Source organism: Vulpes lagopus, chromosome 7 (assembly GCF_018345385.1).
Source record: "Vulpes lagopus strain Blue_001 chromosome 7, ASM1834538v1, whole genome shotgun sequence".
Taxonomy (NCBI): domain Eukaryota; kingdom Metazoa; phylum Chordata; class Mammalia; order Carnivora; family Canidae; genus Vulpes; species Vulpes lagopus.
The window spans coordinates 4,234,142-4,257,953 of NC_054830.1; the positions used below are offsets into that span (position 1 = coordinate 4,234,142).

A 23,812-nucleotide genomic window follows, 5' to 3' on the forward strand; every position below is an offset into this window, starting at 1 on the left:
TGAGTGTGCTTCATGCCACTGAGCTGTGCATCAAAAGTTGCTAAATATATTTAACCACAATAAAAACAAAATACAGGGGCGCCTGGGGTGACTCAGTCAGTTAAGTGTCTGCCTTCAGCTCAGGTCATGATCCCAGGGGTCTTGGGATCGAGCCCCGCCTCCAGCTCCCTGCTCAGTGGGGAGTCTGCTTCTCCCTCTCCCCCCCTCACTCATGCTCTCCCTCCCTTGCTCACTGTCTCTCAAATAAATTAATAAAAATAAAAATAAATAAAATACATACAAACAAGAATACATAAATGGTGCATTACGCAGAGGGAAGCAAACCAGCCTCCCAACAGTGACAAAAATATCACACTCCGGATTTTAGGTTCAACCCTGGCTTTTCCCAACGTGACCTCATGGGTTTTGGAGTCTGCTTTCACACATCCTAGTGAGCAGATCCCACCCAGAAACAAAACGTCTTTGTGTTTCTCTTTTCTGTTTGTTTGCTTTTGCCTTCCCAGCTGGGCCTGCAGCGTTTCCACGGAGTTGGCATCCTGGGGTTTAACTCCGTTGAGTGGTTAATTGCTTCTCTTGGTGCCATCCTAGCAGGGTAAGACTGTGGGCCTGGATGACTCCGAATGTGGGCGAGCTGCTACTCTGGCCTAGGAGCCCTGGGCGGGCTCTGAGACGGGACCAGGAGTTTCAGGTGCAACCCCAGGTTGGGCGGCAAGACAGACACGCCAATCTGACAAAGGACTGGCATCTTAGGTCTCAAGGCGCTTCTATAACTGATAAAAAGACAAAAGGAGAGGCGGCTGGCTGGCTGGTGGGAGAGCATGTGATTCTTGATCTCGGAGTCATGAGTTTGAGCCCCACGTTGGGTGCAGAGATTACTTTAAAAAAATCTTTAAAGGGGAAAAAAAAGACAAAATGATTTTTTTTTTGACAAAATGATTTTAAATAAGCAAAAGACTTGAGCAGAAAGCTCACAAAGGGAAGTAGCCAAAAAGCACTTGAAGAGGTGCTGGACATCATCAGCCATCAGGGAAATGCAAATTTAAAAAACAGGATGGTTAAAGGCAGGAACAAAAGGCAGTAGGATGAAGGGAGCAGGTGGGGCAAATCCCACCTTTAGCATCTATTGTCTTGGGAACTCAAACAAGTGACTTCACTGCCCCAAGGCTCCTCATCTTTTAATGGGGTGCTGCCAGGGCTTGGTGATCCGCCATCACAACGACATCATAGGACTTGCTGGTTTCCTCACCCTTATTTTTGTTGTTTTCATCATAGTTAAGTTGTGGACGGGGGGAAGCTGGGACCAAGGCTGCAAACTCAGAACTTGTCTAAAGAGCTTTCCCCTCCCCGCACCTCCCAGGACGTTCCCACCTTAAGGTGTGGGTGTGTGCACACATGCACACGCTCATGTGTTTTCTTTTCCCAGGGGTCTCTGTGTTGGTATTTATGCTACCAACTCTGCGGACGCTTGTCAATACGTCATTACTAATGCCAAGGTGAACGTCCTGCTGGTTGAGAATGACCTACAGCTACAGAAAATCCTTTCGGTAAAGCCCAAACCCAAACACTGCCAACCAGTCAGTCACCCACGGGGATGGGTGGATGCTAATGATTGGTGGGGTGGCAAGGCTGGCCCTGTCCTCCGGTTCAGTAAGTGACCTCCACGGCTACTGTGGTATAACCAGGGGGAGCAGGGTAGAGTGGGGGAGATCTAATTTCCAATTTGTATTAACTTCATTTCCAACCAAGCTTCTGTTTTTATTTTTAATGCCCTTTATTTTTATTTTTTATTTTTTTAAGTAGGCTCCACACCCAGCAGGTAAGCTTCTATTTTAATTTTTTAAAGATTTTATTTATTTATTTATTTATTTATTTATTTATTTATTTATTTATCTTGAGAGAGATGGCAAGCACAGGGGGAGCAGCAGAGGCAGAGGGAGAAGCAGGCTCTCCGTTGAACAGGGAGCCCCATGTGGGGCTCGATCCCGGTATTCCGGGATCATGACTGAGCCAAAAGCAGATGCTTAACTGACTGAGCCACCTGGGTGCCCCTAAGCTTCTATTTTTAAAATGTGTTTATGTATTATTTTATATACAGCCCACTGTTTATTTTCCTTCAGAAATGTAATGATTTTGAGGTTTATAACCTCCTTGTAATTGTCTTTTTTTTTTTTTGTAACTGTCATCGTTTCTGAAATGCTTCTCTCTCTCTCATTTCTTTCCAAAGTTCCACCACTTTGTTTCACCTCTTTCTGGCGTGGCTCTCTCTTCCCTCGGTGTTTGTATGTTTGCTTTGTGTTCTTCCTTTCCAGCTGTGTCTGCTTTGTCATGTTTCAAACCTTAGTTGGAATGTTGGGTGGCAATTTTCCTTTGCTTTGTGGTGACTTTTCTTTACATACAAAATTTGGCTCCCCCTTACTCTTCTTTTTTTCATAGTATCTTTGTATGGATGTTGTAGAAAGTTTTTTTCAGGGGCAGCTCCGGTGGCTCAGTGGTTTAGCACCGCCTTCGGCCCAGGGCCTGATCCTAGAGACCCGGGATCGAGTCCCACGTTGGGCTCCCTGCATGGAGCCTGCTCCTCCCTCTGCCTGTGTCTCTGCCTCTCTCTTTCTGTGTCTCTCATGGATAAATAAATAAAATCTTTAAAAAAAGAAAGTTTTTTTCAACTACCAGTGTTTGAATGAGCTGCAGTTTCCTGACCCAGCTTTTGGTAGGAGGATCCCATGGGGACGGGAGTCCTCAGGAGGGTGAACCTAGATAGCCAGATTTACACTCAGCCCAAGGGCCCTGTGGCTGTTGTATCAATATCATGCTTCTGAGTTACACACTTCTCTGCTTTTTAATGTCTCTGGAGTTGAGATGTGTCTTGCTGCCAATGGTATCTCCCAATCATCTTTGGTCATGTTTTCCCATGTTTTATTAACATCTCTGAAATTAGGGTAGATTTTCCAGACTCATGAAATCCAGCCAGACTCAGTGAAATAAAACTCTCTGCCACCAAGCCTCCTTGGATGCCTAATTCCTGACCTGGTTCAGGGAGAAAAACAGTCTTCTCCCTCCAGCCTTGAGTTTTCTGAAATTGCTTTCTTAAGTGATGCCTCTATGGTCCCTGATACTCATGTCATTCCCTGTTTGTTCTGTTCATAGCAGAACAAACTGTGGGACGGGTGGTAGGTGAAGAGTGGGTCCTTTGTGCCAAATACTGGCTTACAATTCGGGTTTTCCCCCATTAGAAAATACTGCGTACCCTTCGTATGCAAGATTCAAAGCCAGGCTTCTGACATGCTCCTCCCAAACTGGATGTTCAGTTTCACTTGACAATCTTTAATTCTAGGCAATACCCATGGCTTACAGCCCTCCAACTCTCCAGATCTTCCCTGCCTCCTTAGAATAAACTCAAGACCCCTCACCACTGCCTCCAAGGTGTGGCCAATCTGGCCCTCACCATCCTTTCCTGTCTCCGCTCCTAATTGTCTCTCTTCATCCTCATGCTAGCTATCTGAGACTTTATATATTCCTCAAACATCCCTAGCCATTACCTCCTCCAGGCTTTCTGGATGTCTGTTCCCTCTCTCTCTGGAAACCTCCTGTCCAACTGTTACCAGAGCTTCCGTCTTCTTTTCTCTCAATCCATGCTGGAGACTTGGTTATAATTATAACCACCATGCTGGATGTTGGAAGTGACTTTGTCACTGGATTGGCTAGCCATGTTGTAGACATTCCTTCCTTAGCATCAATAGGATACAAGAATCCCGCAGGTGTGGTCAACTGAGTCTTGGAGCCCTTGGTTTAGGTAGAAAGTCCTGAACTTGTCCAGGTTTCAGTTGTCTTCACGGAGGATTTTTGTTGCCTAACTCCAGCTAGGAGGCTAGCTGGATCCTGGACACAGTGCACAGCAGCGGGCTTACCAACCAACAACCACAACCCTGCATGTGTAGCACGACTCAGGAGGCTGTCGTCTTCACCAGTCCCTAAGGGTTGGAGGCTGATACTGACCACAAAGAACCCCGTGGTTCTAAAATCAGGTTGTGTCTTAGCAATTGGGACAAGAGCTGTGTTGTACGGGGTGGGCAGGGGAAGAAAAGAGGCTGGCGTCACTGTGGGAGATTGCTTAGAAGGGGCTTCCACCCTTAGTCTCTCCAGCACCATAAGGCCCACGTGGAACTTTCTTTCAGATTCCGCAGAGCAGGATGGAGACCCTAAAAGCGATCATCCAGTACAAGCTGCCAGTGAAGGAGAGCAATAATAACCTGTACTCCGTAAGTGTGGAAGGGAGCCACTGAGTCAAGGGGAAGGCAGGCCCCCCAAGGCAGGCAGACAAGGTTTATAGGGCCTTCTTTTCTCTTCCTGGCGTGAAGGGCCCACTTTATGGGACGATGTGTGTTCTGGTTATTTATTGCTATGAGACAAATCACCCCCAAAATTGGTGGCTTAAAGACAACAACAATCATTTTATCATTAGGGTTTTTTTTCCCAGAACATTAAGGCAACTGAAAAAAAAATACTACATCATTGAAAATTAGAAGTGTGAAAACCCACAGCATTAGACATGAAGATTTACTTTATATCCAAACCAGAATTTGTTATAAGTCTACTTTTGCCTTTAACGGGTGCCAAGTCATCAATAATAGTTTCACTAAAACCATGAAGCCTTGTTTAATATGTACAAATATGAACACGGGGTTGAGCATTTCCGCCATGGCTTGGACCAGCAGCCTGCTGGAGCCTGTCTTTATTTAAATTTTTGATACTTCATTCATCGTGGACTTGTGTGTGTGTGTTGTCAGTAATTTAAAATATATTGCATTAAAATATTATTTATCTTGATTGCCAAAGGTTCTTTTCCTTTTGTTCTGTTGTTTGCATCTCCTTAAATTTTGCACTAGAGGCTTAGTGTCTAGACCTCACTCTGGTCCTGACCTTGCAGCTGGGGCTCCTCCCTCTCTCTCTTCATAGCCTCTCCAGCATGGTGATCTCAGGATCTCTGGACTTCCTCCTGGCTCAGATCTCTCCAGAAAATGTTCTGAGAAAGAGAGACAGAGAGAGAGACAGAGAAAGACACAGAGAGAGAACAGCAGGTGGAAGGTGTCTTGCCTTTAATGACCTACTCTTGGAAGCCACACACCATCACTTCCGACATACTGTGCCCATCAAAGGCCAATGGGAAGCTCTGCTGGGAATGGGGGTCCAGGGTGGGGACCTAGACCACCTCTTACTGAGGGAGGGGCAAGGCCACTGAACAGTCACACCATAAATGCTGTCATAGTCCTTTTTTTGAAAACGCACTCTTCCTCAAGGTGGTCTAGTCAGGAAATGTTTCGGTACAAGCAGGGGTGTCAGGGCAGGAGTCTTGGGAAGGGCCAGGGCAAGCTCTTTTAAAGTCCACGAGATGAGACCCTCAAACCCATGACTCAAAGCAGAAGTCCCACAATATCATGGAGTGTATTTGGTTTGCCCTCCATGCAGGTGGGACAAGAGGGGCCAATGATCCAGTCTGGCCAACCAAAACCCTAGCCAGCTTTTGTACCTTCCAGAAAATACTTAATCATTAAGACCAAGATGGTGAGTAACTAAGGAAGAAAACGGATTAGAATCACAGACTTTTTAGAGGTTCAAAGTGACCATCAGAGCCACAATACCCGGAGTCCGGATACCTTTTAAAACCGCCCTTGTTATCAACGCTACTTACAGTGGGATTTCTCAACCTTGTTGCTATGGACATTTGGGGGTGGATAATTGTTGTGGGGCCATCCTGTGCGCTGTAGGATGCCAAGCAGCACCCTTGGCCTCCACTAACTAGATGCCAGCGACACCCTTCTAGCTGAAACCACCAGAAATGCCCTCAGCTGTGACTGTCACGGAGTTGGCATCCTCCTGGCTCCAGCGCTGCAGGATGCTGCGTGCCCTCCACCTTCAATTTGCTGTATTGCCCTCATCCAGAGCCTCGTTGGGGGCCCAGTGAATTTTTGCAGGTCCTGTGTGATACTCAGCTCATATAACCCAACAGTTCCTTTTGAAGCATCCTATTTAAGGTAGTGGGGAGCACAGGCCCTGGAGTCTGACCATATTGGTTTAGAACTCTGGTTCCTGTTTACTTGCTGTGTGACCTTAGGCAGCTCCTGAGGCTACATCTTGACTCATTCATGTCCAGATGACTCATTCCTGTCCCAGCACTTCCAGCAAAAGCCCTGACCTTCACTGTGATTGGACCAGCTGTGGTCACATGTCCAGACCCAATAGCCTGCCAGGAAGTGGAGGAGGAGAAGCAAACATTTCAGGGCTTTTGTAAGAGGTCCCAGGACTGGTAATCCTAAGCCTTCCCTCTTGCTGGGAATCATGCTTTAGAGAAGCTGATGGTATAAGATGTGACTGGATGCAGGGCGAGGGGTGGGGGGGCACTCCTGGTGTGCTGAGGGTCACCCTCACATCCCCAAGTCCCCATCCTCTCTGCCTGTCTTTTCTTTCCACAGTGGAATGATTTCATGGAACTTGGCAATAGCATCCCCGATTCCCAGCTGGACCAGATCATAGACAGCCAGAGGGCCAATCAGTGCGCTGTGATCATCTATACTTCTGGGACCTTAGGCAATCCCAAGGGAGTGATGCTTAGCCATGACAACGTAAGTGCTGTCTCTGCTGACGGTGATGAACCTCGCAGCACCGAGTCCCTGCATCTGGGCCAGTGCCCCTCCTTCCGGGTCTTGCTATTCTTGCCCCACAGGGATGGGGTGGCATTCGGGGGTCTGGCACACGGTGGCTCCGTCACCAGTGAAGCACGGAGAGTCATGGGAACAGTTCCAAGAGGGCACCATAGTGCAAGGACGGAGATCAAGGACTTGAGAGTACACCTGAGTTCAAATCCTGGCTCTTGATCTTGGGCCAGACAGCTAACGTCTCCAAGCCTCAGTTTGTGCATCTGTAAAATGGGTGTGGTACCACAGTCCCCGCCTCTTGGGCTGTTTTGAAAACTAGATGAGTTAGTATTTGTAGAGAACAGACAGAGGACAGTGTTTGATGATAAAATATGTAGATGAAAAGAGCAGAATGTACATTCTGTGTTTTGGAAGTAAAGCAGAAGTTGATGTTTTGGTTACTCAAGAAAGGCTGCGTGTGTGGGACAAATATATGTTTGGACAGAGTCCACAAGTGATAGTAATTCAGACCACTGTTCTAGAAGAGTAACAGGAGGGGCACCTGGGTGGCTCAGTGGTTGAGCATCTGCCTTGGGCTCAGGACGTGATCCCAGGGTCCTGGGATCGAGTCCCACGTCGGGCTCTCTGCATGGAGCCTGCTTCTCTCTCTGCCTGTGTCTCTGCCTCTCTCTCGCTCTCTCTGAATGAATAAATAAATACATCTTTTAAAAAAATAAAAATAAATGTTCAGTCTTGATGCTGGTGATGGTTTCACTGGTGGAGACAAATGTCAGGGAGCATCGAACTCCACACTTCACATGTGTGCAGTTTGCTGTATGTCAGTTATACTTCAATAAAGCTGTAATAAGAAAAAAAAAAAGAGCAGGAAAGATAGTCACAGTTCATTTGTGCCACAAGCTTACTACATGCCAGGCACCTGTTGCGAGACCTTTACCCTTAGCAGAGCCACACGGCGACCCTCTCAATTCTATCAGGCTCCTTTTACAGGTGGGTTAACCGAAGTCCAGAGAGGTTCTATTACTTGGCCCAGCTCACCCAGAGAGCAACGTGGTGGAGCCTGAACCCAGGCAGGCAGGGTGGCCCCACAGCACATTTTTTTTTTTTTATATTTGAGAGAGTGGGGGCAGGGGCAGAGGGAGCCAGAGAATCTCCCGACGCAGGGCTTGATCTCACGACCCTGAGATGGAGACCTGAGCCAGAACCAAGAGTCGGATGCTTAACCGACTGAGCCACCTGGGCGCACCTCCACAGCAACGTTTTTAAAGACGCTGTAGCTCTCCGTGGCTGATGCGTAAAACTGGCAATGTGATGCAGACATTTTAAAGCCACTTGCAGAATGGTATAAACAGAGCAAAATGTGCTTTTCGTTGAAAACTAAAAAGTGACAGCAAGCAGTGTGCACACGCGCACAATTTAAATCAGAAAAGTGTCTGGCAGGACGTGCACCCAGCCGGCAATGGTGGGTCCATCAGGAAGATTGCTCGCTGTTAAATGAAGTTTCCTCCCAGCCTACATTAATAGTTACCAGACACACTAGCCTTCGCACTGGCTGTTCCCTCTGCATGTTCTCTCTGCCAGAGAGAACGCGTGGCTTGTTGTTTCGCCTCCTTCAGGTCCCTGTCCCTGCGTTACCTCCTCCACGAAGCCCTCCCAGGCTTCCATGTTTAAAACAGCAAACGAAAATAAACCACTCCATTCGCTCCTAATCTCTCTTGGGCTGTTTTTCTCACGCTGACCTATTATTACCTATTATATAGTCACTTATTTATCAGCTCCTCAAGGACAGGGGTTGTCTCTCCCGTTCACTGCCATGTCTCCAGGGCCTGGTGCCCAGGAGGATTCAATCCACATCTATGGGGTGAGCGAATAAATGAATGGAAGGCATCTAATTAGACCCTCATCCTACCCTGGCCGGCGTTTCTCCTCCTAGCGACTTCAGGTGTGAGGAGATATTCTCCTGCTATCAGGGAGACAAGTGCACACCTTGGAGTGAGGCTGCCTGGGTCTGAATCCTGGTTCTTCCACTGGCCAGCTGGGTGACCTGGGACAAGCTGCTCATCTTCTCTGGGCCTCTGTGTCCCCATCTGTAGGATGGAGACAGGAATTGCTTCTAGAACCTCACAGAGTGAATGATTCCATGCCCTGTGTTGGTAACTGATGCTGCATAACAAGCTGGCCCGGAGCTCACAGACTTAAAAAGCCCAGCGCCGTATGACTTCTGGACCTGGAACTGAGAGGCAGGGCTCAGCAGGGAGGCTCTGTTGCCCCACTGGTGTCAGCTGGTGTCCGGTTGGGCTGGAGGGGTTGCACTCACCTGTCTCACGTGGCCTGGGGTTCCCCAAGGGGGCTGTGGTGGCTGCCGCCCCTTCTGGAGCAAGCACCCCCGAGGCAAAGGTGGAGGCTCCATGTCCAAAGCTACCCAGTGTCACTCCTGCTCCATTCTCTTGGTCAAAAGAGCTCTGTGAAGGGAAAGGAAAACAGACTCCAGCTCTGGACAGGCGGTGCGGCAGGGGATCTGCGGCTGCCCTTCATCTACCGCAGAAGCACAGAACGCCTGGCCCGCAGGGAGCCCCAGTGTCGGCTACTAGTACTTCCTAAGTCATCATCCTCTTTATTCAGGAAGTCAAAGCTGGCCCAACAGTCACAATGCACATCAACAGCTCAAAGTTCCTCTCATTGGGATACCTGCTCCGGCGGCTCAGCGGTTAAGCATCTGGTCGTGATCCCGGGGTCCTGGGATCGAGTCCCACATCGGGCTCCCTGCATGGAGCCTGCTTCTCCCTCGGCCTGTGTCTCTGCCCCTCTCTGTCTCTCGTGAATAAATAAATAAATAAATAAATATTCAAAAACAAAAACAGGTTTCTCCCGTTGGCAGGGTACTTTGCACCACACTGAGAGAGGCACATGTTAACCCCTCACTGAAGCCCTTACCAGGAGGTCAGGAGTCATTGACCCCTTTCACAGATAGGGATACTGAGGCTCAGAGAGGAGAAATGACCTGCTCCACGTCCCCGAGCCGGGGCTTGAAACCAGGAGTGTGGATACCACGGTCTGCACCACGGTCTGCACACGCTAAGTCCCTTCCCTCAATACGTGGCTGCTAGTACAGGCTTGGAGCACAGGCTGTAAGCGACCGGGCTGGGGAGAGAGAAGGAAAATCCCTCCATCCTGAGGCCCAGGGGGAGACATGGGACTGATCTTGAGGGCCCGCTCTGGGCCAGCGCTCTGCAGACTCCACCATTCAATGAAAATACGTGAAGTCCACACTGTGTGCCAGGGACACTGCACTGAACCCATCAGGGCCCTCAGGAAGACAGACAGGGGCTGAGCAAGTAAAGCCATGCAGGGCTATGGCGACGGGACCTAGAGACTCAGGAAACTTCAGTCTGGGAGGCGTGACACAGCCTCTCCGAGGCGGCATGGCATCTAAGTGGAGATGGAACATTTGAGAGAGACTCAGTTGTGGGGGAAGCTGGAGGAAGGGCATTCCGAGGAGAGGAACAGCCAGTGCAAAGGCCCCGCGGCAGGACCATGCCTTGTGGGTTAGAGGAACAGTGTGGAGGCCTGAGCGGCTGGGTTAGTGAGGTAACGGTTCCCAGAGAGTCACAACACCAGTGAGAAATGCAGACTGCTGGGGATCCCTGGGGGGCTCAGCGGTTTGGCGCCTGCCTTTGGCCCGGGGCGTGATCCTGGAGTCTCGGGATCGAGTCCCGCGTTGGGCTCCTGGCATGGAGTCTGCTTCTCCCTCTGCCTGTGTCTCTGCCTCTCTCTCTGTCTCTCATGAATAAATAAATAAAATCTAAAAAAAAATGCAGACTGCAAAATTATGCATCTGCTAGGGGATGGGGATGAAGCAAAAAAGCACTATTTGTGCCAATGGTTGGGTGTTTATGTGATGGGGCTCTGCGTGGCCTTTTTGTTTCTTGGACATGAGAAGCCCCTGTGCCCATTTTACAGATGAGCAAAGAGCCCAGGGTCACCGAGCTAGCCAACGAGTGGAGACGGGATTGGACACCAGGAAGCTTACTGATTCCCTTAGATTCCTGACTCTCCACGCACACATTCTGATTCTAGGGTCTGTTGCTGGACCCAAGGGAGGGTCTGCTCAACTCCCAAAGCTGCCCTAGCAGCTCCCTAGCTCGCCCCAGCCTCGGGCACGTTCGCTGGCCCCATCTGTAAGACATAAAGGACCGTAGTTACCCACCCAGCCTGTTGCGACTTCGCGTGTGTAGAACGTGACGGGGCAGGGTCCGCACACAGGAGGGCGTGTTGCTAAGTGTTTACAGAACCGCATTCAGAACCGCCCCCCAGTGAGGACGGGGCCCCCTGGACCATACGCCCGGCTTGTGTTCCAGATCACCTGGACGGCTGGGGCAGTGGCCAAGAACTGCGGCCTGTCTAATGCCGCAGAAAAGCAGGAGGTGGTGGTCAGCTACCTTCCTCTCAGCCACGTTGCAGCTCAGATGATGGATGTCTGGATACCCATGAAGATCGGGGCTTTCATCTACTTTGCTCAGCCAGATGCTCTCACGGTAAGGCTGAGGGCAGCCCTGGGGGTCAGTGGATGGTTTTGTCAAGCCCCTGATTCAGGGGTTCCTGCTCTATCCTCATCTTATGCTCCATTTAGGCGCAATGGAAACAGCTGACCTCATTCTTTTGTTTTTACCTTTACCCAAGCCAGGGCTGCCACGTATGGTTGTACGGATTGTACACTGAACAACCCAAAACTACGATGTGACTAGTATTGAAAGCAGAATGGGTGTGTGTGTGTAGTTTTCTGTTTTGTTTTTTTAAGTCAGCATTCCCAGCACCAAAAAGCTCCAAAACCCAAACCTGTCTCAAGGCTCTTAACCACATCTACAAAGTCCCTTTTGCTATAAAAGAGAACATAGGGCAGCCTGGGTGGCTCAGCGGTTTGGCGCTGCCTTCAGCCCGGGGTGTGATTCTGGGGACCCGGGATCAAGTCCCACGTCAGGTTCCCTGCATGGAACCTGCTTCTCCCTCTGCCTATGTCTCTGCCTCTCTCTCTCTGTCTTTCTCTGTCTCTCTCATGAATAAATAAAATCTTTTTTTTTTTAAGATTTTATTTATTCATTCACTAGAGATACACACAGAGAGAGGCAGAGACACAGGCAGAGGGAGAAGCAGGCTCCTTTCAGGAAGCCCGACATGGGACTCGATCCCGGGTCTCCAGGACCGCGCCTTGGGCCAAAGGCAGGCGCCAAACCGCTGCGCCACCCAGGGATCCCAATAAATAAAATCTTTTAAAAAAAAATAAAAGAAAACATATTCACAGGTTCTAGGGGGCTCTGGGGTGACATCTTTGGGGGACATCGAGCAGGTGGTCTTAGGGCCTTTGTAATTCCTTCTAGAAGATTCGTCCTCCAGTTCTTTGCACGGTAGACTCGTCATTTTTTTTTCCACTTTGGTATCTCCTTGGCCCCTCTGCCCGCCCCCCCTGACCCCCACCCCAGGGCTCGGTGGCTGAGATGCTGCAGCCACCCGATACTTTCTTCTCTGGCTAATTGCGTCAGGTGCACTCACACCCCTTTGGGACCTGAGAAGCACCCCAACATCCTTATCAACTCCGAATACCCTCAACAGTTTCCAAACAACAGACCCAACACCCCGCGGGTGATAAGGGGATCTGAATGTTCTAAGAAACTGCCATGGGGTTTCCAAAGTGGCTGCCCTGTTTTGTGCCCACCACCCTGCTTCCCAGGAGCGCACGAGAGGCCCGGCTTGTCCCCACCCTCACTGCCATGGGACTGCCGCTCACAGGCACTGCTGCTGTGTCCTAGTGGGTGGGAAGCAGGACCCCCTAATGACACAGTGGCGGGCGCCTCCTCGTGCGCATGGTGGCCGGCTGTACACCTTAGGGAACCGTCTGTGTGAATCTTTTGCTCATTTTTAAAATTTGGCTATTTTCCTATGGTTGGGCTTGACCAAATATCGGTTTGCAAAAACCCTGCCCCAGTGGCGTGTCTTTTCATCTTTACGTCTAATGAAGTCACTTCTCTTTTCTTTCATGAGTGTGGTGCCACCTGCAAGAGACCCTTGTCTGCCCCGGGCCGCAGAGCCTCTGCTTTAAGCTCTCCTGCTGGGGTCGGTGCTCCGGTCTGAGCTCACTCTCGTGTGTGGTGAGGAGACAGTAAACGGAGCTCTTGCTTTTACTTTTCAGGACGGGACTAGCCTTCCTTGCACTGAGTCCTACTGGCGCTTTCCCGGACTGTGAATTGCTCCAAAATGTAAAGCCTAAAGCCTCCTGTTTGGATTTTCTGTTCCGTCCCATTGAACTGGACGTCCACCCTTACACCAAAACCGCATTGACCAGACTTTTCTGGCTTTCTGGCAAGGCTGACCACCTTGACCTGGTTTGCCTGGGACATTCCCAACTTTATGACCTAAAATCCCACATTCCGGGAACCCTTTTGGTTCTGAGCAAACCAGGACAGCCGATCATCCTACCTTATGATAAATTCCAAAGTTGGGTAGAAGTTCTTCCCATTTTGTTCTTCTTTTCCAAAGTCGCTTTGGTCACTCTAGGTCTTCTGCATTTCCGTATAAATGTTGAGACGGGGCCTGTCAATCTGTGTAGAAAAGCCTGCCTGGATTCCGAGAGGGACTGTACTGAGCCCACAGATAGATTTGGAAACAAATCTTAAATCCTTTTTAACAGTTACGCAACACTCCGCCGCATCCTGGGGTCAGGTTTTGTTGCCAATCTGTGCTCTCCACCAAATCCCTAGAGAGAGAGAAATGCGATGGGCCACCAGCCAGCCAGTGGGTTGGCTCCCCTGGGTAGGGCGCTCGCCCCGGTCCAATCAGCCGAGAGAAGCTTCTCCTAGGCCGAGCTGGATGGCTGGTGGGGGAAGATGGACATCTGGGTTCCAGGCAAGGTGGAGGTGTGGCTAACCCAGCTGGGTCCCTTGCAGGGCACCCTCATCAACACTCTGCTGGAAGTAAAGCCTACGGCCTTCCTGGGGGTGCCCCGAATTTGGGAGAAGATGCAGGAGAAGATAAAAGAAAGTGGTGCCAAATGCTCAAGCTTGAGGAAGAAGGTGTTTTCATGGGGAAGAATTATTGGCTTAAAGGTCAATACAAAAAGGATGTTTGGGTAGGTGGAGGGTCCAGCGGTGGCCGGGCAGGGAGAGGGCCATGGGTGAGGGGGCTCAGCCTTCTCCAGGCGGTGGTGCCCATCAAGTCCCATTCGGCTCCAGGGCTGCTGAACTGCCCTTCTCGTTCTTATTCACAGCGTCCACGACACTACCATGAGCTACCGCGTGGCAAAGACCCTCGTGTTCAGCAAAGTCAGGAACGCCCTTGGCCTTGATCAATGCCAAATTTCTATCAGCGGGGCTGCACCCCTCAACCCAGAGACCTCTGAGTTCTTCCTAAGCCTGGACATACCTATAGGCGAGATGTACGGGATGAGCGAAAGCACAGGACCCCACACCACATCCTGCCGCAATAACTACAAGATTCACAGGTACCCGCCTTCTGGGAAGACCCCCAGTCCTCCAGCAGCACTGGGTATGGGGGTTATAGGTGGGAGGGTGGGCGAGCCACTGGGCTAAGGTGAACCCTGACCTGAATCTCCAGAGTGACTCCTGTTCTCCAGCCTCCAAGCCCTGAATCTTCACAACCAGGGAAGCGCCCCCATTTGTCAAATAGCCCACAGACAAGAAGGGCCCTTATTTTTTTTTTAATTTATTTATTTATTCGTGATAGACAGAGAGAGGCAGAGACATAGGCAGAGGAAGAAGCAGGCTCCATGCCCGGGAGCCCGATGTGGGATTCGATCCCGGGTCTCCAGGATCGCGCCCTGGGCCAAAGGCAGGCGCTAAACCGCTGCGCCACCCAGGGATCCCAAGAAGGGCCCTTAGAATGTTCCATGGTCACTTGTGGGTTTTGTCTCCAGATAGCCCCCTCCCCAGGCTCCCCCACTCCGGGTTCACCTCTTGAGACCCCGGACCCTTCATCTCCACCATGCTCCATCCCAAACACATCCATGGGCCCTTTCTGGCTTTCTCTCAAGCTCAGCTGGCCCCGGGCTGCAGGAGTGAACCCAATGACACTGACGCAGGAAGAACACCAAGACAAGTTCTGCTCTTTGGGTCCCACAGCCACAGAATCTCCCACCATCTCTCCCTGACCCCCTCTCTGCTGTCACATTGCAGGTCCAGCTTTCCTCTAGGGCTTGCTCAGGTTCCATCTGCCTTTGAACTTGGCAAAAAACTGTCCAATCTTCCCAATACGGCAGAACCATCTCCTGCCTTTGACTTTACCTTGGGAGTGGTGGGGGGGGAGCTTTGCACCTCAAACCTCAACATCCCCCCCTTTCCATTCCATCATCCCATCCAAGGTCTATTTTTTCCATAACCCAAATGCCCACTGCAGTTTTTCCAAAACCAAAGAGTGGGCCTTCCCTAAAGAGCAGTGACCCTGCCCCAACCCTGGGTGAAAGGTACTAGTTTCAGCCTCTACCCTTCAATAGTGTTTTTCAATGAGGACTACGTGCCCATGTCCAAAAACTCAGGAGGCGACACAGTGAAAAGCTCCCTCCCTCCCACCTCAAATCTCCTGGGGGTCTGCTGAGGCCACCATAACAAGGTTCCACAAAACTTAAACCACAAGAGCTTTTTCTGACAATTCTGGAGAACACAGGTCCGAGATCAAGGTGTGGGCAGGCTGGTTCATGTCTGTCCTGGGCCCTTCCCTGCCGTCTGGCGGTTGCTGGCCATCCCTGGAGCTCCCGGCCTTGTAGATGTGTCCCCCGGATCTCCACCTTCAACTTCTCGTGGTTCACCCTGTGTGCGTGTCTGAATTAAAAACCTCCCCTTCTTATAAGGACACCAGGCAGGCTGGATTTGGGGCCACCCTACTCCAGTATGATCTTAACTTAATTTAACTCATCATATCTGCAATGACCCGGTTTCCAGATCTGGTCATATTCTGAGGTGCTGGGGGTTAGCCCTGCAACACATGACGGGAGGGAGGGGTGTGCTTCAATCCCTGACACCCTCCCGGAGGCAAAACGACCACACCACTGCTTTCGAGCTAACCTGGCACAAGCAGTGCCTGGACACACATACTTTTGTACCCCAAAGAAGCATTTTCCATGTTAAGCTGAACACAGAATCCATCCTCTCTGAACTATGACTTGCCATCTGGAGCTTGGGAACCAAATGAAGTCAGATAACCTGGTGTCCTTCGTTATCTGGGCTCGTGACACAGAACTGCAGAGTATTCTGGGTGCCTGCACCAGCCTTTACTTAACTGGTCTTTTTACTGGTGGGTACTTCTGGCTTTTTCCCCATCATGTGTTGCCACAAACAATGCTGAAGCAAGTGCTTTGCATACACATCATCTATGGTGCTAAACCAGTTGGTAAAAAAAAAAGAAAGAAAGAAAGAAAGAAAAGGTAAAGGTACCTCGGGGGCACTTGGGTGACTCAGTTGGTTAAGCATCTGCCTTTGGCTCAGGTCGTGATCCCAGGGTCCTGGGATCCAGTCCCACATCCGGCTCCCTGCTCAGCGAGGAGTCTGTTTCTCTCTCCCTCTGCCCCTTCCTCCTCTCCTGCCCTCTCTCTCTCACACAAATAAATAAAATCTTTTTAAAAATAAGGTACCTCAATGCAACTTTCACGTACATTCCTTTTGTTACGAGTGAAGTTGAAAAAAAAAATGTTTGCATACATTTCAAATCCATCTGTATTTCCTTTTCTTTGAAATATCTGTACGCTTCCTCATGCCCACCGGGGCCTGGAGAGGGTGAGAGCAGCAGATCCCAGCAGGGAGCCCAGGCTGCACACCCAGGCTGACCTGGGGGGGTGACCTTGTCTCCCTGAGCCCTGGGCTCCCCCACCCCCACCAACTCCCTTCCCCAGCAGCTGTGGCAAAATCATGTCTGGGTGTAAGAACATGCTGTACCAGCAGAGCAAGGATGGCACAGGGGAGATCTGCATCTGGGGTCGGCACGTCTTCATGGGCTATCTGGAGATGGAAGATGCGACCATGGAGGCCATTGATGAGGAAGGCTGGCTACACACCGGGGACTTGGGCCGTGTAGACAGTCATGGTTTCCTCTACATCACCGGCCGCATCAAAGGTACTGGGGCTGGCTCTTCTGGGGCTTCCTGCGGGCAGGCCCACCCTGAACTTGAAACCCCTTTCCTGCCCCGTGACTCAGGGAGAATAATAATCTGCAGGATTCAGTGAGATGCTATAGAACAGGGATAAGCCAGCTCTTCCTGCTGAGGGCCTGACAGTAAATATTTTTTGGATCTGCGGGACACAGAGTTCATGTCACAGCTGCTCAGCTCAGCCACGGGGGCACAAACGCAGCCACGGACAACCAGCAGACACACGGACGTGGCCACATGCCAATACTAATGTCATCTGACTCTCATGTGTCACAAATCTTATTATTCTTTGCATTTCCTTCCAACCATGTAAAAATATCAAAACCGTTTTTAGCCCGTGGCCGCACAAACACATGGACGGTTGGATCTGACTCACAGGCTGTAGTCTGTCAACCTCTGATGCACACAGAGCATTTGGCAGTGAGCCTGACGTAGGCAGTAACTATGCGGTAAGCGGGCTAGGTTAGCACCATTCCCATGAAAAGCAACAGAATAAGTTTGAGCGAAAAGGATAAACTATTGGCTCAAAATGAAGAAGTCTGAAAGGTCCCACTTCAGGCTTGGCTGGATCCAGGTGCCAGAATAACATCAAAGGAATTGCTTTATCTTTCTCTTCCTGAGCCATCCTTGGTGTTGGGGCCACTCTTGGAGAGGCTTTTCCCACTGGGTGACGAGACAACTGCCAACAGTCGAGGCTCGTCTGAAGCACCAATGGGCAGCAAAAGTTTTAGGTCTGGCCTCTCACTGGATCCCATTTAAAAATGAACCGCTGCAGAGAGTAGAGTATGCTGACAGGTCGGACCTGGTCACATGCTCATCCCCGTAGCCCTGGCCCAAACCACAAGCGGTTCGAGATGGGTAAGAGTTCCCTGAAGAAACAGTGGGTTGGATACCTGAGTCGGTGGCAGACACCACCCGCGGGTGTCCATCGCAAACATATGATTACCACCGCCTTGACCGCAGTACGGATGGCTGAAAGATCCTGGGGTGAGAACAGAGAGTTTGGGTGGGTGGGACGGGAGGCAGCCAGCACCCTCAGATGAGACAGCAGGTGGAACATATCTGGGGCAGGAGGAGGAGCTCTTGGAGAATTTGAGAGGCTGGGGAAACAGCTGACACAATTCACTGGAAGGTTCTTCGGGGGTTGCCAAGTGGCAGACAAATCAGGAGACAAGAGACGGGGCATGGCCAGAGGCGCTGCACTGTCTTCCAAGCAAGACTTCTGGAGGACTTGGGACAGTGCTGTCCAAGTGAAGTGCACAGGACTTGGACATTGGATGGCAATTCCAAAGAGACAAGGGAGGAGAGGCAGAGTGACACTGGGTCTGTGGCTTGGAGAAAGGCATGATGGGAGTCCCGGCCATGGGCAGGGGTGGTCCTCTGTTTCTGGGGTTTTCTAAGTGAGCGGTCATCTGTGCCAGCTTTTGTCCCCGCTCATCCTCGAGGAGGTGAGGCTTTCGTCCCGTCCCTGCTGAAGCCTCACTGAGCCACGCTTTGTTCCAGAAATCCTCATCACGGCTGGCGGTGAGAACGTGGCCCCTGTTCCCATTGAGAACATGGTTAAAGAGAAGATCCCCATAATCAGTAATGCCGTCTTAGTGGGAGATAAGGCAAAGTTTCTGAGCATCCTGCTGACGCTGAAGGTAACATTGGGTCTGCCGTCCTGCGGGGGTCTCCATCCCAGGGTCCAGAGGGCGCACCCCCCGTGGCCTGGGACCCTCTTCCTGGTCCTCAGGTGTGGCCAGGGAGTGAGTGTGGTCACTGGGTGTGGTGACGAGGGTGTCCTGGGGGCAGTGTGAGGTCGATAGGAGGAATGGAGAGCCACTGGACAAGCTAAGCTTGGAGGCCATTCAGTTCTGCCGGAAACTGGGGAGCCATGTGTCCACCGTCTCTGAGATTTTGGAGCTGCAGGACCCCCTGGTCTACAAGGCCATCCAGCAAGGCATAGATGCTGTGAATCAGGAAGCCATTTCCAATGCGCAGAGGATCCAGAAGTGGGTCATCCTGGAGAAGGACTTTTCTGTCCACAATGGAGAGCTGGGTGAGCAGCCCGGAGAGCAGGTGGCCTGGTCCCCTGCTCGTGTCCAGGGCCACATGGGCTCCGGGGAGATGTGCCCTTTTCTGGGGGTCTGAGGGTCCACTTCCAGCTCACAGCTCTCCCCCAAACACACACGTCCCTTCTCCTCCTCCCCACCCCACACCACGCATGTGCCCACGCACGCGCACGCACACACACGCACGTGTCCCTCCTCCCCAGGGCAGCACACCCTCTGCTCTAGGAATAAAAGCCAAACTCCTCATTCTGACTCTGCATGATCTTTCTCCTGCTGACCTCTCCTTTTCAGCTTCCCTGCTGTTCCCACAACTCTTCAAGCACAGTTCCACCTCAGGGCCTTTGCACCTACAGCTCCCTTGACCTGGAATGCCCTCCCCCCTCACTTCTTTGGCTCCTCCTTATTGTCTAGGTCTCACCCTACAGGTCACTTCCTCGAGTGGCCTTTTTCTGACCATCCTGGCTAACGGGACTCACCACCGCCCTTAATAGGCGGCCCTGTCGCTCACCATCACACCCCCTATACTACTGCCGTCTTGCCCCCGTAACACAACATAGTCTTAAATTACCTGCCCTACGTGTTAACTGATCTTTGTCCGTCTGCCCCATGAAGGGAGGGCTCACTCCCGGGTGGTTGGGGGTCCTGCTTTCCATCTATGTCCCTTCTGGGGCTTGTTCTCAGCACTCAGCTGTAGTCTGATGGCATGGATTGCAGAGTTAGAGTGAACGGCAAACACACAACCTCCAACAACTTGGGTTCAAGTCCTGCCCCCTCCAAGTGACTTGGCCCTCTGATCCTTAGTTCTTTCAACCACAAGTTGAAAATGCAGTCCTGGGGTGGGGGGGTTGCTCAGGACCCAGCTGGGGAAGCCTGAACGCTGTGGTGACCCACAGCCCATGAGCAGCCTGGGGCGTGGATCAGGGCCTGAATTCAAGTCTTGCCCCTGCCATGCACATGCTGGGTCACCTCAGAGCAACTGGCCCTCTCTGAGCCCATTTCCTCACCTGTAAAATCAGGGTGGCGTGCCTTCTCCGCTGGGGGTATTGTCTACACGAGGCACGGAGTTCAGGATGCTGTCTGCCTGGCAGCTCACACAGTCCTCCCCACAGCCCAGGGCGAGGGCAGGGCAGTCATCCCCACGCCGATGGTGACGGCGGTGCGCCCACGAAGTCGATGGCAGAGCCAGCCCCAGCCAGCCCCGGTCACGGGACCCTATTGGCCACACACGGGATATACGAACTTTTATTTTATCCCCACATCTGAACTGGTCTCTTTCTCGATAGGTCCGACGACCAAGATTAGGAGACATTTTGTAACCCAGAAATACAGAAAGCAAATTGAAAGCTTTTACCACTGACTTCTCTGGTGGAGCTGCTCTTGGCGGTCCCAACGGTGAGACTGGCTTTGCTGGGCTGTGCCTTGAACAAGTCCAACAGACGTGGTCTCTCCTCTGTGGCAGGCGGGTCTGTGAGCAGAGCTGGAGAGGCCACGCACGAATGTACCTTTGCTTGCCAGGGATTCTAGGTCATGCTTTCTCTACCAGAGAAATGCCCAAGTGTTATTTGGTAGCTTATCTGGAGCAGGCCTTTGGTCAGAAACCTTGGTGGGAGTAAGTGCCACCTGCCAGGAACCCAGGGAACGAGGCGTGGTGGCCCATCACATAAGGGATAGGGATTTGAACAACTCTTACCCACCCACCCCCGTTCCTCTCCTTTCCCCGAGTCTCATCCATCGGAGGCCCCCAAACACCAGGGGTCACTCACTGATAGAATCCAGCTAGACGCAAGAGTAGGAGGACAGTAGAACAAATTCTCAGTTGTCCCAAAGGCCACTTGTAATCCTTTCATGGTCAAATCATGGTCTTCTGATGCCCCCAGCCAACTCGCCCACATTAGCTTCCTAGGGCTGCAGCTACCAAAGTACCACGGACTTGGTGGCTTGCACCACAGGAATTTATTTTCTGGAAGTCCAAGAGCAAGGTACTGGCTGGTTGGGTTCTACTGAGGCCTCTCTCCCTGGCTCATAGATGTGGTGCTTGGGTCGGCATTTCTTTTTGTTACAAGGACATGTCGTACTGGATCAGGGCCCACCCTAATGGCTTCTTTTCAACTCAATCACCTCTTTGGAGACTCTATCCCCAAATGAAGTCACATTCTGAGGTCTTGGGGGTTAGGGCTTCCACATATGAATCTTAAGCAGACTCCCTGCTGAGCACAGAGCCCACTGTGGCGCTTGATCTCATGACCTTGAGAGGGGAGCATGATTCAGTCCATCATGCCACCATGTCCACTTTCTATGTTGTTGACTGGCTTAACTCCTCCACACCTTCATTGGCCAAAGTCTCCTGAGTAAGCCCAGCAGTAACACACATCGCGTTCACCATTCTGCATCTTTCAAGAGACTTACAATTGCCCTTTGCGGTTGGGTAAAAGACCATCTGACATTGATGTGGGGGTGGGAGACGGACCCTCTATACCTGGGCTGACCAAAATGGCAGCAGCAGTAAGTACAAAACATATACTGGGTTTTAAAGACTGGGTATAAAACAGAATATCAAATATCTTGTTCATATTTTGAGATATTGATTAAATGTGGAAATGACACTATCTTAGACATACTGGCTTTAAAAATGTATTACTTAAATTAGTTTCACCTATTTTTTTGTATGTGGCTATCAGAAAATTTTTTTTAAAGATTTTGTTTTAGAGAGAGAGCATGCACGAGCAGGGGGAGGGGCAGAGGGAGACGGAGAGAGAGAATCTTAAGCAGACTCCCCGCTGAGCACAGAGCCCACCGTGGGGCTTGATCTCATGACCCTGAGAGCATGACCTCAACTGAAATTAAGAATTGGATGCTTAACCAACTGAGCCTCAGCTACCAGAAAATTTTTACATAGGTGGCCCACGTGGTATTTCTCGTGGATAGTGGTGCTCTAAAGTTCATCAGAGAGGGGTTCAATTGTTTTTCTAATTTCTAATTGGATCCATTCATTCAGGAATATTTTCATCTTACAGTAACTGTGGGATCTCAGAGAGTGAAACACATATTTCAAGGCTCTCCAGGTGATAACCTGTCTTTCTCCGCTCTCCAGCCTCCAAAAGAATGACCTCACTGTGACACATGATTTGCCTGTATAGGGACTTTCACTGTTTTTAAGAAGCTAGATTCCCTACGGATCAATCTCTTGATTATTCACCTGTTAAAGAGGTTCCCCCACTGGGACCTGGCAAGCCTTTTGAAACAACAGGATCATCACAGATCTCTGAATTCCTATGAACCTTCAAGGCATGATCCCAAAAAAGCTTACAGGTAGGTCTATAAAGAACTGCTTGTTTTAGAAGAAAGATCTCATCTCGTGGGTTCCAATTAGATTTTTTTTTTCCTCCCCAGAGGACTGGCTGAGACATGAGAAAGAAAAGCCTTCACCAATTTGAAGAAGTGAGTCCTCAAACCAACACATCTTCCTAGAAGCAATGGAAACCCTTCCAACAAGTTCTGATAATAAAGTACTTCAGCATCCCATGTCCTGATTTCAGCCCCAGATTCAAACATTTTGTCCTTTGTTGAGAAGTTCAGACTCTGAAATCAGTTCTGGGTTCAAATTCTGACTAGCTATGGGAGTTAAACCTTCTGCATCTGGAGTGGATGGGAATCTGTAAAAACAGACCCCCATCTCAAGGTGAAGGTATGCACTGAGAAGCCATTGATACAGGTAAACTGTTATCATCAAAGCACCCATCAGTCTTGGTTAACAGCTATTATTTTTTTAAGATTTTATTTATTTATTTGAGAGAGACAGATAGCAAAAGACAGAGCATGAGTAGGGGGGAAAGGGAGAAGCAGGCTCCCCACTGAGCAGAGAGCCCGATCTGGGACTCAATCCCAGGACCCTGGGACCATTACCTGAGCCAAAAGCACACGCTCAACCGACTAAGCCACCCAGGTGCCCAACAGCTATAGTTCTCGATGAAACTCATCTTTGCAGATGAGTTTCACTATTGTCATAAGGCCCAAAATAACAGCAACTTAAAGAAGACAGAAGTTCATTCCTCTTTCATCCAAAAGTCCCATGTATAGGAGCACCAGGGTGGCTCTGTGGTTGAGTGTCTGCCTTTATCTCAGGTCATGATCCTGGGGTCCTGGGATCGAGTCCTGTGTCAGAATCCCCACAGGGAGCCGGCTTCTCCCTCTGCCTGTGTCTCTACCTCTCTCTGTGTATCTCTCATGAATAAAGTCATGTGGAATTTAAAAAACAAAAAAGTCCACAAATAGGCAGACCAGGGCCGAGACAGCAAATCCAGTGTCGGTCCCTGAAAAATCAGTAGAAAGGATGCCTCCCAGGCCAGAGAAGGACAGCCTATTAGAACAGGAGGAAGAAAATTTCTAGTCTTTTAAGGTTCTAGATACCCAGATGCAGCCCAGGGCCCCTTTTCTTTTTAAAATGTAAAATTATAAATAGATCAGAAATGTATGAAGATATTCTTTTTTTTTAAATTTTTTAATTTATTTATGATAGTCACAGAGAGAGAGAGAGAGAGGCAGAGACACAGGCAGAGGGAGAAGCAGGCTCCATGCACCGGGAGCCCCACGTGGGATTTGATCCCGGGTCTCCAGGATCACGCCCTGGGCCAAAGGCAGGCGCCAAACCGCTGCGCCACCCAGGGATCCCTGAAGATATTCTTATAAAACAAAAAAAACAAAAAAACCCACAAACGCAATGCCTATAGGCTAATGTTATTTTTGATGGCTTTCCTTATCTACCTGGTAACTTTTTAGTTTTATTTTTTCATATGTAGGTACAGTCTATCCTTTTTTTTCAGATTCTGTATTTTAAGTTTGCCTGCTCACTAAAATTTATTTGTTAATCCCCAAATCAATGCTGCCAGCACTTTTGTGGCCATCTGTGGATATGGTCAGACCAGTGAAATATCTGAATTGCCCAACGTTCACTCCCAGCTGAGGTC

At 50.3% G+C, this 23,812-nt stretch overlaps 1 protein-coding gene and 1 long non-coding RNA gene across 6 annotated transcripts in view; one reads left to right on the forward strand and one right to left on the reverse strand.

Annotated features, from left to right (window-relative positions):
- Positions 1-22,986, forward strand: part of ACSBG2 (acyl-CoA synthetase bubblegum family member 2) — a 63,079-nt gene extending 40,093 nt beyond the window's left edge. The window contains exons 4-16 of the mRNA XM_041761566.1: positions 504-592; positions 1,424-1,544; positions 4,173-4,256; positions 6,468-6,617; positions 11,006-11,182; positions 13,586-13,767; positions 13,906-14,139; positions 16,543-16,760; positions 18,298-18,437; positions 18,589-18,835; positions 20,132-20,240; positions 21,940-22,157; positions 22,239-22,986. Of these exons, the coding sequence (XP_041617500.1) occupies positions 504-592; positions 1,424-1,544; positions 4,173-4,256; positions 6,468-6,617; positions 11,006-11,182; positions 13,586-13,767; positions 13,906-14,139; positions 16,543-16,760; positions 18,298-18,437; positions 18,589-18,835; positions 20,132-20,205 (1,716 nt within the window). The 3' untranslated portion in view covers positions 20,206-20,240; positions 21,940-22,157; positions 22,239-22,986. The remainder of the gene's footprint in view (positions 1-503; positions 593-1,423; positions 1,545-4,172; positions 4,257-6,467; positions 6,618-11,005; positions 11,183-13,585; positions 13,768-13,905; positions 14,140-16,542; positions 16,761-18,297; positions 18,438-18,588; positions 18,836-20,131; positions 20,241-21,939; positions 22,158-22,238) is intronic.
- LOC121494749 lies at positions 173-13,303 on the reverse strand. Of its 5 annotated transcripts, XR_005988858.1 has the most exons (5): positions 13,119-13,303; positions 8,965-9,109; positions 8,634-8,734; positions 3,537-7,488; positions 173-887 (listed from the first exon to the last, which is right to left on the reverse strand). It is a non-coding gene; the product is annotated as an uncharacterized LOC121494749 (long non-coding RNA). The 5 variants fall into 5 exon arrangements; XR_005988857.1 differs by lacking the exon at positions 173-887 and having other exon boundaries at positions 2,897-7,488; positions 8,557-8,734; XR_005988860.1 differs by lacking the exon at positions 173-887 and having other exon boundaries at positions 2,897-7,329; positions 13,119-13,302.
- Positions 22,987-23,812: the final 826 nt, after the last annotated feature.